At 47.1% G+C, this 13,944-nt stretch overlaps 1 protein-coding gene across 23 annotated transcripts in view; it reads left to right on the top strand.

Annotated features, from left to right (window-relative positions):
• RBFOX1 (RNA binding fox-1 homolog 1) overlaps window positions 1-13,944 on the top strand; it is a 1,765,566-nt gene that overhangs the window by 1,638,644 nt on the left and 112,978 nt on the right. For 19 of the 23 annotated variants that reach the window (XM_060172410.1, XM_060172405.1, XM_060172422.1 and 16 more), the window contains 3 exons: window positions 1,910-2,053; window positions 7,678-7,731; window positions 12,995-13,087. In XM_060172410.1, the coding sequence (XP_060028393.1) occupies window positions 1,910-2,053; window positions 7,678-7,731; window positions 12,995-13,087 (291 nt within the window). The remainder of the gene's footprint in view (window positions 1-1,909; window positions 2,054-7,677; window positions 7,732-12,994; window positions 13,088-13,944) is intronic. The other 4 variants (XM_060172406.1, XM_060172425.1, XM_060172414.1 and 1 more) reach the window with 2 other exon arrangements.

Below are 13,944 nucleotides of genomic sequence, written 5' to 3'. Positions count from 1 at the left end.
CCCTCCAGCTCCCCATCTGCAAGGGGGAAGTTTCACAAGCATTGAAGCAGGACTGCCGGTGTCTTTCTTTCTCTCCCCTCTCTCTGACTTCCCCTCTCTTCTCTCAGTTTCTCTCTGTTCTATCCAGTAAAATGAAAAAAAAAAAAAAAGGATGCCAGGAGCAGTGGATACATAGTGCTGGCACTGAGCCCTAGCAATAAACATGGAGGAAAAAAAATAATAGTAATAAAGCCTTCTCTTATCTCCCACCAAGTCTCCCCACCCCAGCACCATCTAGCTCCTCTATTTTTTTTTAAATTTTATTTGTTATTAATAGTTGATTACAAGATTGTAAGATTCCAACATAGAGTCCCACACCACACCCACCACCAGAGTTCTGTGTCCCACCCTCCCACCTCCCAAAGATCACCAGAGTTCTCAGATATAAATAGTTTGCTTATTTCTGTTTTATTTGGATGTTGTTGTTGTTGTTGTTTTGGGCAAGTCCATATGAGTCAGCTCTCTGGACTCCACACAGGAGTGAAACCACCGGTGGCTGTCTTTCATCTCTCTACTTAGCTCTCTAAACATCATCGTCACCTCCAGCTCCATCATTTTGTCCCAAAGACACAACACCACCTTTACTGATTGCAGAGTAGCATCCCCTGGGATAAACATCCCATAACTTATTCAGCCAACTAGTCATCTGCTGATGGGCATTGAGGCTGCTTCCACTCTTTGACCTAACCCTTGTCTTTTTTTTAATCAGAGCACTGCTCAGCTCTGGCTTATGGTGGTGCAGGGGATTGAACCTGGAACTTTGGCGCCTCAGGCATGAGAGTCTCTTTGCAGAACCATTATGCTGTCTCCCCGCCCTTTTTATTTTTGCCTCTTGGGCTAGGTGATAGCACTGCATATCCACTGCTCCTATTGGCCATATTTCCATTTTTATTCCATTTTATTGGCTAGGACAGAGAGAAATGGAGAGAGAAAGGGGAGAGGGAGAGGGAAAGAGACAGAGACACACATACAGACCTGATTTGCTGCTTGAACCTGGGTCCCTTTGCACAGGACTATGTGCACTTATCCTGATGCACCACCACCCGGCCTGTTTTTCCTCGTTGTGCCTATCAGCTTCTCCCAGTTCTGTATTTTCACTGGAATAACTGTCTTTCTCTGAGAAAAATTAAGCTTCTTGAGGGCAGGAATACTGCCAGCTTTGCTACTCGCTGAATCCCAGATCTGTGGTTCACACTCAGTGGATGTCCAAAACATATCAGATAGAAGGGTGGATGGCTGGATGGAGGATGGATGGATGGATGGATGGATGGATGGATGGATGGATGGATGATGGATGGATGGATGGATGATGGGAGATGGATGGATGGATGGAGGATGGATGGATGGGAAATGGATGGATGGATGGATGGATGGGAAATGGATGGATGGATGGATGGATGATGGGGGATGGAGGATGGATGGATGGATGGATGGATGGATAGAGGATGGATGGGGGATGGAGGATGGATGGATTGATAGAGGATGGATGATGGGAGATGAAGGATGGATGGATGGATGGATGGATGGATGGATGGATGGATGATAGGGTATGGAGGAAGGAAGGATGGATGGATGGATGGATGGATGGATGGATGGATGATGGATGGAGGATGGATGGATGGATAGTGGATGAATGGGTGGGGGATGGAGGATGGATGGATGGATGGAGGTTGGATGGATGGATGGATGGATGATGGATGGATGGATGATGGATGGGGGATGGATGGATGATGGATGAGGGATGGATTCTGCACAACTGCCTTCTGGTCTGTCTTCTCTTTCTTTCTGGATCCCCAGCCCTGTGGGGAAGTAAAAGCTCAGAGGGAGCCCCGCGTCCACTCAGCCTCTCTGGTTTGCTCTTGTCCTTTAGCAGACAGATGATGCAGCACCAACAGACGGCCAGCCCCAGACACAGCCTTCTGAAAACACGGAAAACAAGTCCCAGCCCAAGCGACTGCATGTCTCCAACATCCCCTTCCGCTTCCGGGATCCTGACCTCCGACAAATGTTTGGTGTAAGTACTGCCTCTTCTTCCTCTCTCTCCCTCTCTCTCTCTCTCTCTCTCTCTCTCTCTCCCCCTTGTAGTGCCCAGAGCCCTCCCCCCCCTCTAAGTTCCTGGTATTTGTGACACTCAGGTGAGAGGCCACCCTGGGAGGGAGAGGCACTTCCCACTTCAGCCTGTGGAGACAGTGTGTCAGGGTCATCTCCATGTTCTTGGGGACAATGTCTGTGCCCACTGTCCCCAGGTTCCCACGTGACCAGGACAAAGGAAAACCCCCGGTAACAGAATGCTAAAACCCAGCCAGTCAGGGAGCAGCCCAAGTGAGACCCCCACCCCATGGCCAAATGATCAGACCCAGCTGGGTGACTGGGCTGAGTCCCACCCTCTCCATCCCTGCACTTCCCAGGCACTGTGCTTTCCAGCTGCAGAGGCAGCAGCAGGAACTAGTTAACTTCTGCGCAGCCTCCTCAAAGTAAAAATCAAACAAAGCAGCAACAACAAAAATGACAGGAGGGCCGAGTGTGTGGGGGGCGCACCTAACTGAATACACAGGGAGCCCCCCCCCATCCCCACCTGCAGGGGATGAAGTGGGGCTGCAGGTGTCTGTCTGTCCCTCTCCTTCTCTATCACCCCTTCCCTTTCAATTTCTGGCTGTCTCTATCCAATAAATAAAGATAATAAAAAATATTTTTTAAATAAGTAGACAGATAAATGACAGGTTGCTCCTTCTGGCTTTTGCCTGCTGCAGAAGACAAGTGTCCAGTCCCGGAGTCAGTGGAGAGGAGTTTTTTTTTTTTTTTTTGGCGAGGCTTAATGCCCAGAGACAGCAGGCCCCATGGCCAAAGGCAGAGCAGGGCAGAGCCAGCAGCAGCAGCCAAGGGGAAATAGATGGTAGCGGCCCTTCCTGCCGGCTGTCTTGACCCAGCTCTTACTGAGGGCAGGACCTTCAGCTGCCGCCCTGGGAAGGGCTGGGTTTGCCATTTCTCGGGACTCTGATCCACTGCCGGATTAAGCCCAGAAATGGCTGCAGGACTTCTGTGTTTGCAAATGTAATCAGACCTCCCAGGACAGGGAAGCAGAGGACATCTACACCCCTCACATTTTGCTCAGAGACCTTGACTAACAGGAGGTTCTGCTTGGAAGAGTTTTGGGCTGGGTGCTGGGTGCTGGTGCATCTGGCTGGACACACACATCACAGTGCGTAAGGAGCTGAGTTCAACCCCCCCCAGCCCCCACCTGCAGGGGGAAAGCTTCACAAGTGGGGAAGTAGTGTTGCAGGTGTCTCTCTTATCTTTCTTCCTATGTATCTCCTTTTCTCAATTTCTCTGTCTAAACCATGAATAAAAAAAGAGTATCAGGAAGTGGTGCACCTGGTTAAATGCTCTCCTTACAGTGCACAAGGACCCAGGTTCAAGCCCTTGGTCCCCACCTGCAGGGGGAAAGCTTCATGAGTGGTGAAGCAGGGCTGCAGGGGTCTCTCTCTCTCTCTCCCATCCATCCTTCTTAATTTCTCTCTGTCTTTGTCGAATAATAAATTTAAAATATTTTAAAAAGATTAATTTTGTTAAAGTTTTTGTCTTGATGATCACCCAAAACTAAAGAGAGAGAGAGAGAGAAAGGGGGAAAGAATAGAACGAGACTCACTTCAATATCTGGTTCTGGGCAAAGTTGATCTCCTTTCTGGGGGTGCAGGTGGTGCAGGGGGTCATGCTCTGTTTCCTCGAGGCTCTGGGGAGGCGAGCTTGTACCTTTTTTCTCACCGTCACGGATGCATCCCCCCCACCACCACCCTGAAAGCAGAACCCAGGGCCCAGATGTTCAAGCCCCACCCCCACTTTTGAATGCTGACGTTTCCAAGTAGAAAGTCAGCTTGTACACTTTAATCTCTAGTCTGATCACCTTGAGCTGAACCCTCTCGCTGGCCCAGAGCAGAGATGTCCTCGGGCACTCTGGCGTCAGAGCAGACCTTGGGGGGCACAGAGCAGTGGGCAGGCAGGTGGGCACTCTGCCCAAGGTTAAGTGGATGGCAGGTGGGCAGGAGACACAATTAGCCTCCTGTTGCCCGGGCGGGTTCCTGAGATGTTTTACTCACACACAAGTCTCTTCAGTATCGGCTTTGTGCCTGGCCTTCAAAGGACCAGCCAGGAGCCTGTGTCACACATCCCATCCCCCCCACCCTCTCCTCTGGAAGGACCTCTCTTTTTCTTCTGCTTTGTTCCCTTGGAAGATACAGAGTGATAAGCTGCTGAGTAAGCCAGAGATTGGGAATATTCAGGGCTAGAGCCCGCAGAAGGGCCCCTGCTGCCATGAATATCTGAGCCCCCCACCTCCTTCTCTTCTCTCTCTTCTGCTCTCCCTCTCTCCCTCTTCTCCCCTTTTGGGGTTAATGATTTAAAGAATTCTTCTACTACTTTCCATCATTTCTTCTGCCCAAATCTAGGGCCCCGGGAATGTTTCTTAGATGGCTGTCTTCTTGGGCAAAAGCAGAGTCTAAGCCCACGGTTGTTGACACATGGGTGCCATTTTACAGGTCCCCGTGAGAGGCATCTGCAAAACACTCTTGACCCTCAGTTTTGGATCTTTTCCCACCATCATGCACTAAGGAACACACACACACATACACACATACAAACACACACAAACACACACATACAAACATACAATGCACACACATACACATAAACACATACGTACACAAACATACACACATACACACATACGCATACAAAAACACATACATACACATACACACATACACACACTCACACACACACACTCACACACACACACTCATACACACACACATACACACACATACATACACATACACACATACACACACTCACACTCACACACACACACTCATACACACACACATACACACACATACATACACATACACACATACACACACTCACACTCACACACACACACTCACACACACACACTCATACACACACACATACACACACACAAACACACACCCACACACACACACCAGTACCCATTCATAGTCTCTATCTTCCTTGGGCTTTCTGTGAGAAGGTCTTGCTTGTCCATTTGCCCAGACTTCACCGGCCCGCTCCCACCCCGGAGCTGGATGGTGACAGAGATGGAGACACCTTCTGTGGGTCCGGGGTTGTCGTGGTGCTCTGCTGAGTGTTGGTGTGTTGAGGAAACAGACGCCAGTTCTGTCTTAAATTGAAAACGTACCAGCTGCGTTTGCATCATCAGTCCCGAACTTCCCAATGACACTATGGAGACTGTAAATACAACATCACTGTCTGCACACTGGGACTCACAGCAGCCTTCCTCCCAGGGCCCATCTCCCTGCTCCCTGAGGGGCCGCATCATCACAGCCACCCAGTCCAGCCACGGAGGGGAGACGTGGGAGGTCACGGAGGGGAACCACAGGGGCTGCTCTGATGGCTTTCTGACCGGTTCTCTCGCTCAGTCGGCTCTGGATTCAAAGGGGGGTATGTTGGTGTTCCACAGACGCTGTCTGCTTCGTGGTTTTGGAAGAAGTCCTCTTCAAGTTTGCCTCTTGCTAGATCGGTGTGCTTCCAAACTCATGCGCCTGAAATAAACCGCACAGCATCTGTCTGTGTGAACTGAACGTTCTAGGCAAGCCAGGCCAGAATCGCTGCTGTGCAGGAATTCACAGAACAGACAGTCATTATCTTTTCATGCTGAGATGACTTCATGTTCCAGTATCATAATCCCATCTCCCTAATCTGAAAGGAGCCTTCTTCTCTTTGTCATCATTTCTCCGGCCTACATTTCGGGCCCCGGAAATGTTCCTTAGAGAGTTATTCTCGTGAGCAAAGGCAGAGTCTCATCCTCTAAATTTCCCCGAGCCTTGGTCGTTTTTCTGTGGTGCCAGTGGACGGTCAGGCCCAGCCATCTCATCACCTCATGGGAACCCTTCTCTGGGACTTCTTCTCCGTCATCTGCTTCTCTGGGAAGTCAAGAGACACTTCTGCTCCATAGGAAAACCCAGGCCTGGAACCTAGAGGACCGGTCCTGAGAGAAAGGGGTTCCTTTCTTGGCACAACAGACTTTGGGGCTTCTTCTTATGGCCACTACAGGTTTCCAAGTTGCTGACATTCATCTGGGGTCTATTTTCTTTTTCCTCTCTCCAAGGGAGGTAGATTGAGAGGCATGCCTAGAAAGTTCTTTCTCTGGAATCCGAGACGGACTCCTTTGGGCTCTGTTTGTCTGCACTGGCCCAGGTCTTTCTGTTGATAGTATCAAAGGGCTCTCTCGGGAAAGCTGTCCCCCCCCCCCCAATGTCCTGGTTATTTGTTTCCTTTTATTATCATTAGCGATTTAATAATGATGAACAAGATTATAAGATAACAGGTAGACAATTCCCACCACTGGCCCATCCCCTCCATTGGAAGCTTTCCTATTCTTTATCCCTCTGGGAGCATGGACCCAGGATCTTTATGGGGAGCATAAGGTGGGAGTTGTGGCTTCTGTCATGGCTTCTCCACTGGACATGGGTGTTGGCAGGTGGGTCCACACCCCCAGCCTGTGTCTGTCTGTCCCTAGTGGGGCAGGGCTCTGGGGAGGTGGGGTTCCAGGACACGTTGGTGAGGGCGTCTTCCCAGGGAAGTCAGGATGGAATCAAGGTAGCATCTGCAACTTGGTGGCTGAAAGGTTATAAGATATAAAAGAAGGACCAATTGTTTAATAATCCAGAATCCAAAGGTAGGACTAGAGCAGATGAAATTAGGCATCTTAGTGGGAAGAGCTAGGAAGTCTATTTTAGGAATGGCTCAAGGCACTCATGAGTAGTCATTTTGGCCTGAGTCCGATAGCTAACATGTGGGTAGACTCAGCATACTGTTTGGAAAGATGGTGCAGACTTGAGAATAGGCCTAGAAAGCTTGTTTTAATTTATTGACACTTATTTGCATGACCTAACTTCTAACTTTTAAGGGACCAAGGGCCCCGAATCCCCACCACCATAGTCTAATTAGACATTTTGCTATCAAAGCCCATCTTCAGGGGCCAGGTGGTGGCTCCCCTGGTTGAGTGCACATGTTACAGTGCACAAGGACCCAGGTTCAAGCCACCAGTCCCTACCTGCAGGGTGTCTCTCTGTCTCTCTCCCTCTCTATCACCTCCTTCACTCTCTATTTCTGGATGTCTCTATCCTATAAATAAATAAAGGGAATACAAAAAAAATAATAAAAATAAGTGTATTTAAAAAAAAATAAAGCCCGACCTCAGCCATGTGCCCTCCACGGCACGGTTAGCTGAGTTGTCTAAGAAGGTCCCTGTGCAGGCGAATCCCTTTCAGTCTCTGCAGCACAGTGCCTGGGAAAGCCATCATTCACACAGAGCAAGAACAGAACTCCCTTCTGCATGGCATTCCGTGCCAGGGCCCCCATGGCACATCCCTGCCTGGCGTCTCTGCCATGATGATTTGGGAGATGATTTGAGTGGTGGCTCTAGTCCCTTTCTGATCAAGCATGAGGTCTAATACCATAGCAGAAGACAGAAATGTAACTCCTCCATATTAAAAGGCTTGTTCAGACCACTCCCGACTGGGGAGCCCTTACACTGTGTATGATGGCATCCACTCCAATTGTCTTCTTGCTTATCAAGACCTCTCTATTTCTTTGCAGCAATTTGGTAAAATCTTAGATGTTGAAATTATTTTTAATGAGCGGGGCTCAAAGGTAAGCGACTTAATTTTACTATGGAGCTGTTGAGCTGATGTGAACGTGCTGTTATGAATCAGAGGAAAACAACTGCACTGTTTTTAATTGGCTGGTTTGTGGGAAAAGTCCTCTGTGGGGGTTCCTCTCCTCTCGAGACCCCCTCCACCCACCCGGAGACGTGGCGGGGAGACGATTGACGTCAGTTTAACATGGAAAGAGGGTGGTTGACAATTGCTACTTTATGCCTACCTGTCTATACATCAAGTTTCCAGAGGAACATGGCCCATGCCAAAAATAATAATAGTAATAACTAAGTAATAGTAATGTTGTCACTACCTTTTTGTTTTCCAGTGATAATTATGTTCTCTATATTAAAAAGTGAGTTGCTAGTCTCACAAGCAGGTAAATGTGTGATTATTCTGTATTGATGAAGTGCAGTTATTTTTCTGGGCTGTAAGGGGGGGAATATCTCATATGCACCAACCTTTTGACTAGTTTTTTTTTCTCCTCCATTGGTATGTTTACCAAGTCGCATTTTGCAATTTGCCATTGCTTTGCGTTTATTTTTTTTCTAGGAAACCAATTTTTTAAAGTTGATTTTCCTAGAGGTAACAGTGCTAGTAATTATCCAGGCTTAGGAAGAGAGAGAGGCTCCAGCACCTTCCAAATGCATTTATGTTGGGAGTGGGAGGAGGAGGCCAAGTCTAGGAAGCATCCCCTGTTCAGTGCGGTGTCCAGCAACAGCGACGCCCACAGCCTCATCCAAGACCTTCCTGGAGGAACAGATGCCCAGTCCCCCCAGTTCCCGCTCAGCTGGGGGCTCTGACACTCAGGACCTGCCATCTGTGTCTTCAGAAAATGTGGATGGGCCCTCCAGATTCCCACACAGGGTGTCTCCTGGTTGAGGTCAAGGCCAGTGCACCTGGAGGTGCAACCCCCCCCCCCTCTGCTCCCCACCTGTAGACACAGATAATCCAAACCCCAGTCAGTCCTACCTGGAGCACTCAGTGCAGAGGGACAGGGACAGGGACAGGGATCCAGCTTTGTCCTTTCAGGGAGCCTGAAGTGTGTTCCTGGCAGAGTGATAGGGACTGTTGGACAGCAGTTTTCTTATCTGGAGTCTGTAGCACATCTGCGTTAAAAGTTTGACTTTGTCCTCCCCACCCCCACCGACTCATGTGCTGTTTGTTGGGTCACTCACGCACATTGGAGAAGGCTTTCCCATTTTGGCCGAGAGCTGTTGGGGACGCAGAAGCACCTGCCTCTCTGGGGAAGGTGGAGAGGCTGAGCTGCTTCCAGTGTCCCTCCACCGTGCCTCTGACCAAGCTCCTCTGGGGCCCCCAGGAGCCAGCCCACTGTCTTGATCTGGCCACTCCCAGAAGCTGCTGTTGTAAAGCTGTTTTGTTTGATTTGATTTGATTTTTTTTCATTAGGAAAAATCAAAACTAGCCTCTGTCGGCTTTGCCTTGCAGGGTTAGCAGTTGTGGGGCATGGTGGGGACAGTCCAGGTGAGAATGGGGACAGCAGCTGCAGAAGGACACTCCCCTCCGTCGCCCCTCTCTTCTCTCTTCTCTGGCCCAGCCCCGGGCCGGGTTCAGAGAGCCCCCCACACACACACACACACAGGGCCTCCCACCACAAATGCCCCTCCTTGACCCTTGTCACCCAAGGGTGACCTCATCGTCACCCCAGGTCCTGGGCTCTGCACACCACGGCCAGGAAGCTGTGGCTTTTCTCGCCTGTCTATAAAAGACTGATTGTTCGCACTTGCAGGGCGGGAAGCTTCACAAGAGGCAAAGCAGTGTTGCAGGTTTCTTCTCTCTCTCTCATCTACCCCTTCCCTCTCGAGTTCTCTCTGCCTCTATCCAATAATCAATGAAATCGTGAGATGTGTATTTCTTCCTCAACCAGAAAGAACCAGGTCATTGCTCAGGTATAAGTGCTGCCAGGGATCTGGCCCAAGACTGTGTGCGTGTGTGCAAGCCCTGTGTCATGCCCTGGGCTGCAGTGTGACCCCTCTTTCTGAAGGCTGGGATGGAGATAGGCAGAATTTATCTATTCATTTTTTTATTTGTAACTTTATACCTGCTTCTTGTCAAACATCTTTTATCCTCTTTTCTTTTTTTTTTTTATTAGTGATTTAATATTGATTGACAAAATTACAAGTCAACATGGGCATAATTCCACATTATTCCCACCACCAGAGTCCAGAATCCCCAATCCCTCCACTGGAAGCTACAGCCATTCCCCCTCTAGTTGCAGGTATGAGTTAACCATCGTGTCTACAACTATTTGTCTTTATTTGCATATAATTGCCCATTTTTATATTACCTTTATTTATTTCTTGGATAGAAATGTTCAGAAGTTGACAGGGAAAGGAGAGAGAGAGAGAGGAAGAGAGACACTTGCAGCACTGCTTCACCATTCTCAAAATGTTCCCCCTGCAGGTGGGGACTGGAGGCTTGAACCCGGGTCCTTTTGCATTGGAACAAGCGTGTTTAAGCAGTCACCCATTTTTTTAAGGTCCCATCTTCTCTTTCTTTCCAAGTCACACCTACTCCTGTTACTACTTCCAAATGTCCCTCCCCTTGTCCTCTTCTCTCTGGATCCTGACGGAGTTGGAGTTCACAGCCCTCTGGTCCTCTTCCTCCTATCATTTCCCCCCAACTGGAAGTATGGATCCAAAAATTGGGGGGGGGGGTGAAGAAGGTGGGCGTTCTGACCTCTGTAATTGCTTCTCCGCTGGACATGGGCATGGAATGTATTTTTTTTTTAATTTATTATCTTTATTTCTGTTTTGGATAGAAACAGCCAGAAATCGAGAAGGAAGGGGGAGATAGAGAGGGAGAGAGACAGAGAGACACCTGCAGCCCTGCTTCACCACTTGTGAAACTTTCCCCCTGCAGGTGGGGACCAGGGGCTTGAACCCGGGTCCTTGCACATTGTAACATGTGCACTCAACCAGGTGCACCACCACCCAGCTCTGAAATGTAATTTTTTATATATTTTATTTATTTTGTTTTTGAGAGAGAGAGAGAGAAACACCAGAGCACTGTCCAGCTCTGGCTTATGGTGGTGCGGGGGATTGAACCTGGGACTTCTTCGGAGCCTCAGGCATGAGAGTCTCTTTGCATAACCATTATGCTATCTACACGCGCCCTGAATGTGTTCTTTAAAGTGGCCAGTCTTGGTTTCCTGGAGACTGAATTCTCACCAGGGGGCAGCACAAGGGAGCCAAGTGCAGCCCCTACTTGTGAAGCCACCAGCGCAGGCACAGGAAGGGTTCAGTGAGTGCTCTCTCGCTGGTTGTGGCTGGGCAGGGCCGAGCCCTCCCCACCCCCATCCAACTTCACCCCCAAAATGTGGAGGCAGCATGCTTCCACACTGAGCCCATGACCAAAAGGCAGTGTATCCTCTGTCTGTGGAGATTTTGATGGGGTTGCTAGGTGTCAGGAGCCTCTATGTCTAAAAGGTTTTCTGGTTCAGCTATTGGGGATCGGCTGGCCAAGGGCTACCATCAGGCACACACCCCCCAGATCCTGCCGTCTACCCATGGAGGGACTGTCATTTCAAAGCAAGCACAGCATCTGGGGCACAGCATCTGGGTAGGGTCCTCCTGTCCTGGGAGGTACCATCTCATGCCCATCAGCTAGTCCAGACCCCTCACTACAGAGAAGATCATAAAAGGTCATTCGGTATAGCCCCCACCAAAAAGAAGTTTCCATTTTCTCTAGATCACTGTCCAATAACCATCTCCCCATAACCTGAGCGTACCCACAGATTGAGTCCTCTGTGGACCAGTCAGTCTGAAGTCTAGAAAGTGCCGCCTCTCTGAACTTCAGAAGTCACCCTGGTGACCTAGACATTGGAAGTTAACGCTAGTTGGTCATGACTTGGTATGAAGTGGAGTTACTCTCATTTTAGAAAGCCATTCTTTCCTGCCCTACCCAAGCTTCATGCCAGTGATTCACTTTCAAGTAAAGTCCCCTTGCTGGAAAGAATAGTGCCAAGATTTTTGCATGATTTCACTATGAAATGCAAAAAGTGGAAAGAAAAAAAAAAAGACTAAAAAGCTGGGCAAATTTGCACTGGAATTGTTTCAAAAGGTTGGTGTATATTTCTGAACAAGATGTACAAATATTTTTAGAGGCTTTAAAAATAACGTGTCATGTTTTCTGTACTTTTCTCAGGAACAGTGTCAGAGAAGAAAAAAAAAAAGATGGATTTTGACAATGTGACTTTGAGTGGGGTGGTGGTTATTTTCAAGTTGAGAGATTAAGACAGAAAAATGCCAGTGGTGAGGAGGGAGGGTTGACTTGTTTTCTCTGCCATGTCATTGAATGAGGGACAGGTGAGAGCAGATCACTAGACATGATATCTGTGATAACTAGATAACTAGATAACTAGATAGACTGATATCTGTGATAACAGTTCATAACATGACGACAGTTTTAGAACATGACACCTTTTTGGTTCATAAAGCAGACTCGCAAAGTCAAGGGGAATCGAAGGGTGTCATGAAGGATGGGGAGGGAACTGTGGGTGCAGAGCCATTATTCAAACTCCACTAGCAATCAATCAGTGTGTTTCTCTCTTCATTTCATGTGATTATTTTGTTTATGAGATCAAACAGTTTTAGATCGATTATAAAAAGGTCTTTCCTTTTTCTTTCTTTTTTTTTGTAGGCTTCTCAATTTTATTTTTTTTATTTTTTCAGAAGTAAAGACATAGAGTTGACAAAAACTGAATAACCCTAAAATTGCATGAGGAAGATGTTCTTAAAACCACATGGCATGACTCCTTAGGAGATGTTAGAAGACTTGAGCATCTGCTGTTGGATTTTGTGGACACGTTTTCTTTTCTTTTCTTCTTAATTTGCATGTCAAGAAAGTGGTTCCCCCTTTTATTTCCCCCCTTCGTTATTTCATTTTATTCTCTGTGAAGACACTGTACAGTTTATTTTGATCTCATTTTCTTTCCGTTAGATTTATTTTCTTCTGTAGTGACATTTAGAAAGGTATTTTTGGTATCCTTCTTTGAATTCTTCAGGGGGTTACAGCTAACTGGTGACAGGGAAGAGAAAAGAACAAAGAAAATCTCGTTCACATGTGTTGCTTACTTCTTGCACATTGTAGTACTCTTTATAATCTCTCTAATTTGCATGTTACAGAACTGAAGCCAGGACAAGAAATAGAAATTAAAGCGAGAGAACGTTACACAGTGGTCGTTGTCTGAAATAATAATCTGCATGTTGTTTCCCCCTTCTCCCTCCTGCATGTAGGGATTTGGTTTCGTAACTTTCGAAAATAGTGCGGATGCCGACAGGGCGAGGGAGAAATTACACGGCACCGTGGTAGAGGGCCGTAAAATCGAGGTGCATGTCCCAAATATTCTCCTTTTCATCCTTTTGATAAATGTCTCTGCTTCACGCTCATTTGTTGTTTCAGATGCATCACTGTGTCTCTGTGACCCCGCCCCCTTCTCATTGTTATATACACATATATATATATATATATAAATACTTATATATAAAAAGGAAAATGGCCTAACTTTTATTTAATTCATTTTATTTATTAATTTAGTTCTCTCTTTTTTTTTTTCTTTACTTGGACTGTTTATGTTACTCTTAGTACTGCTGAAAGGTGGATGGTAAAAGTGAGGCAAGAGAAAGTTTAACCTGAAAGGTTTCATATTTTTTGATGATGATGATGATGATGATGATGATGACTCCCTATGTTTTATAACCAGTGGGTGCAAGTAGCTTCCAAGCAGTAGAGGCATTGCTACCAAAAAAAGAAAAAAAAAGTTGACACAAAGTACAGAGAAGTTTCTTTTTTGTTCTTTATTTTTCTTTCCACTACAGAGTTGATGAGGGACCCACAGTGGTGTACAAATAACCCCCAAAAAATATATGTGGAAAAAAAAAAAAAACTGGACCAAACCACACCCTTGTGTCCAAAAAAAAAAAAAATGAGAGTTATAAACCTTTCATTTTTTTTTTTTAAAAAGCCAGTTTGAATCTCTACATTCTTTTAACAATCAGGCAAATTATCTGAGTGGATTTCCTGTTCAATATCAATCCTCCTCCCCACTCTTATTGGGGAAAGAAAAAGCGGAAAAAAAAAAAAAAAAAAAAGAGGACTGTATGATACTCTGAGTCCATGTTCAAAATCTACTGTTTGCGCCACTGGAACTCCCTCAGCATAGCCCCAGGGTCATATTTGTTTAAAA

The sequence above is a fragment of the Erinaceus europaeus genome, chromosome 15, assembly GCF_950295315.1.
Source record: "Erinaceus europaeus chromosome 15, mEriEur2.1, whole genome shotgun sequence".
Taxonomy (NCBI): Eukaryota; Metazoa; Chordata; class Mammalia; order Eulipotyphla; family Erinaceidae; genus Erinaceus; species Erinaceus europaeus.
This window is presented reverse-complemented; position numbering and strand designations above follow the sequence as displayed.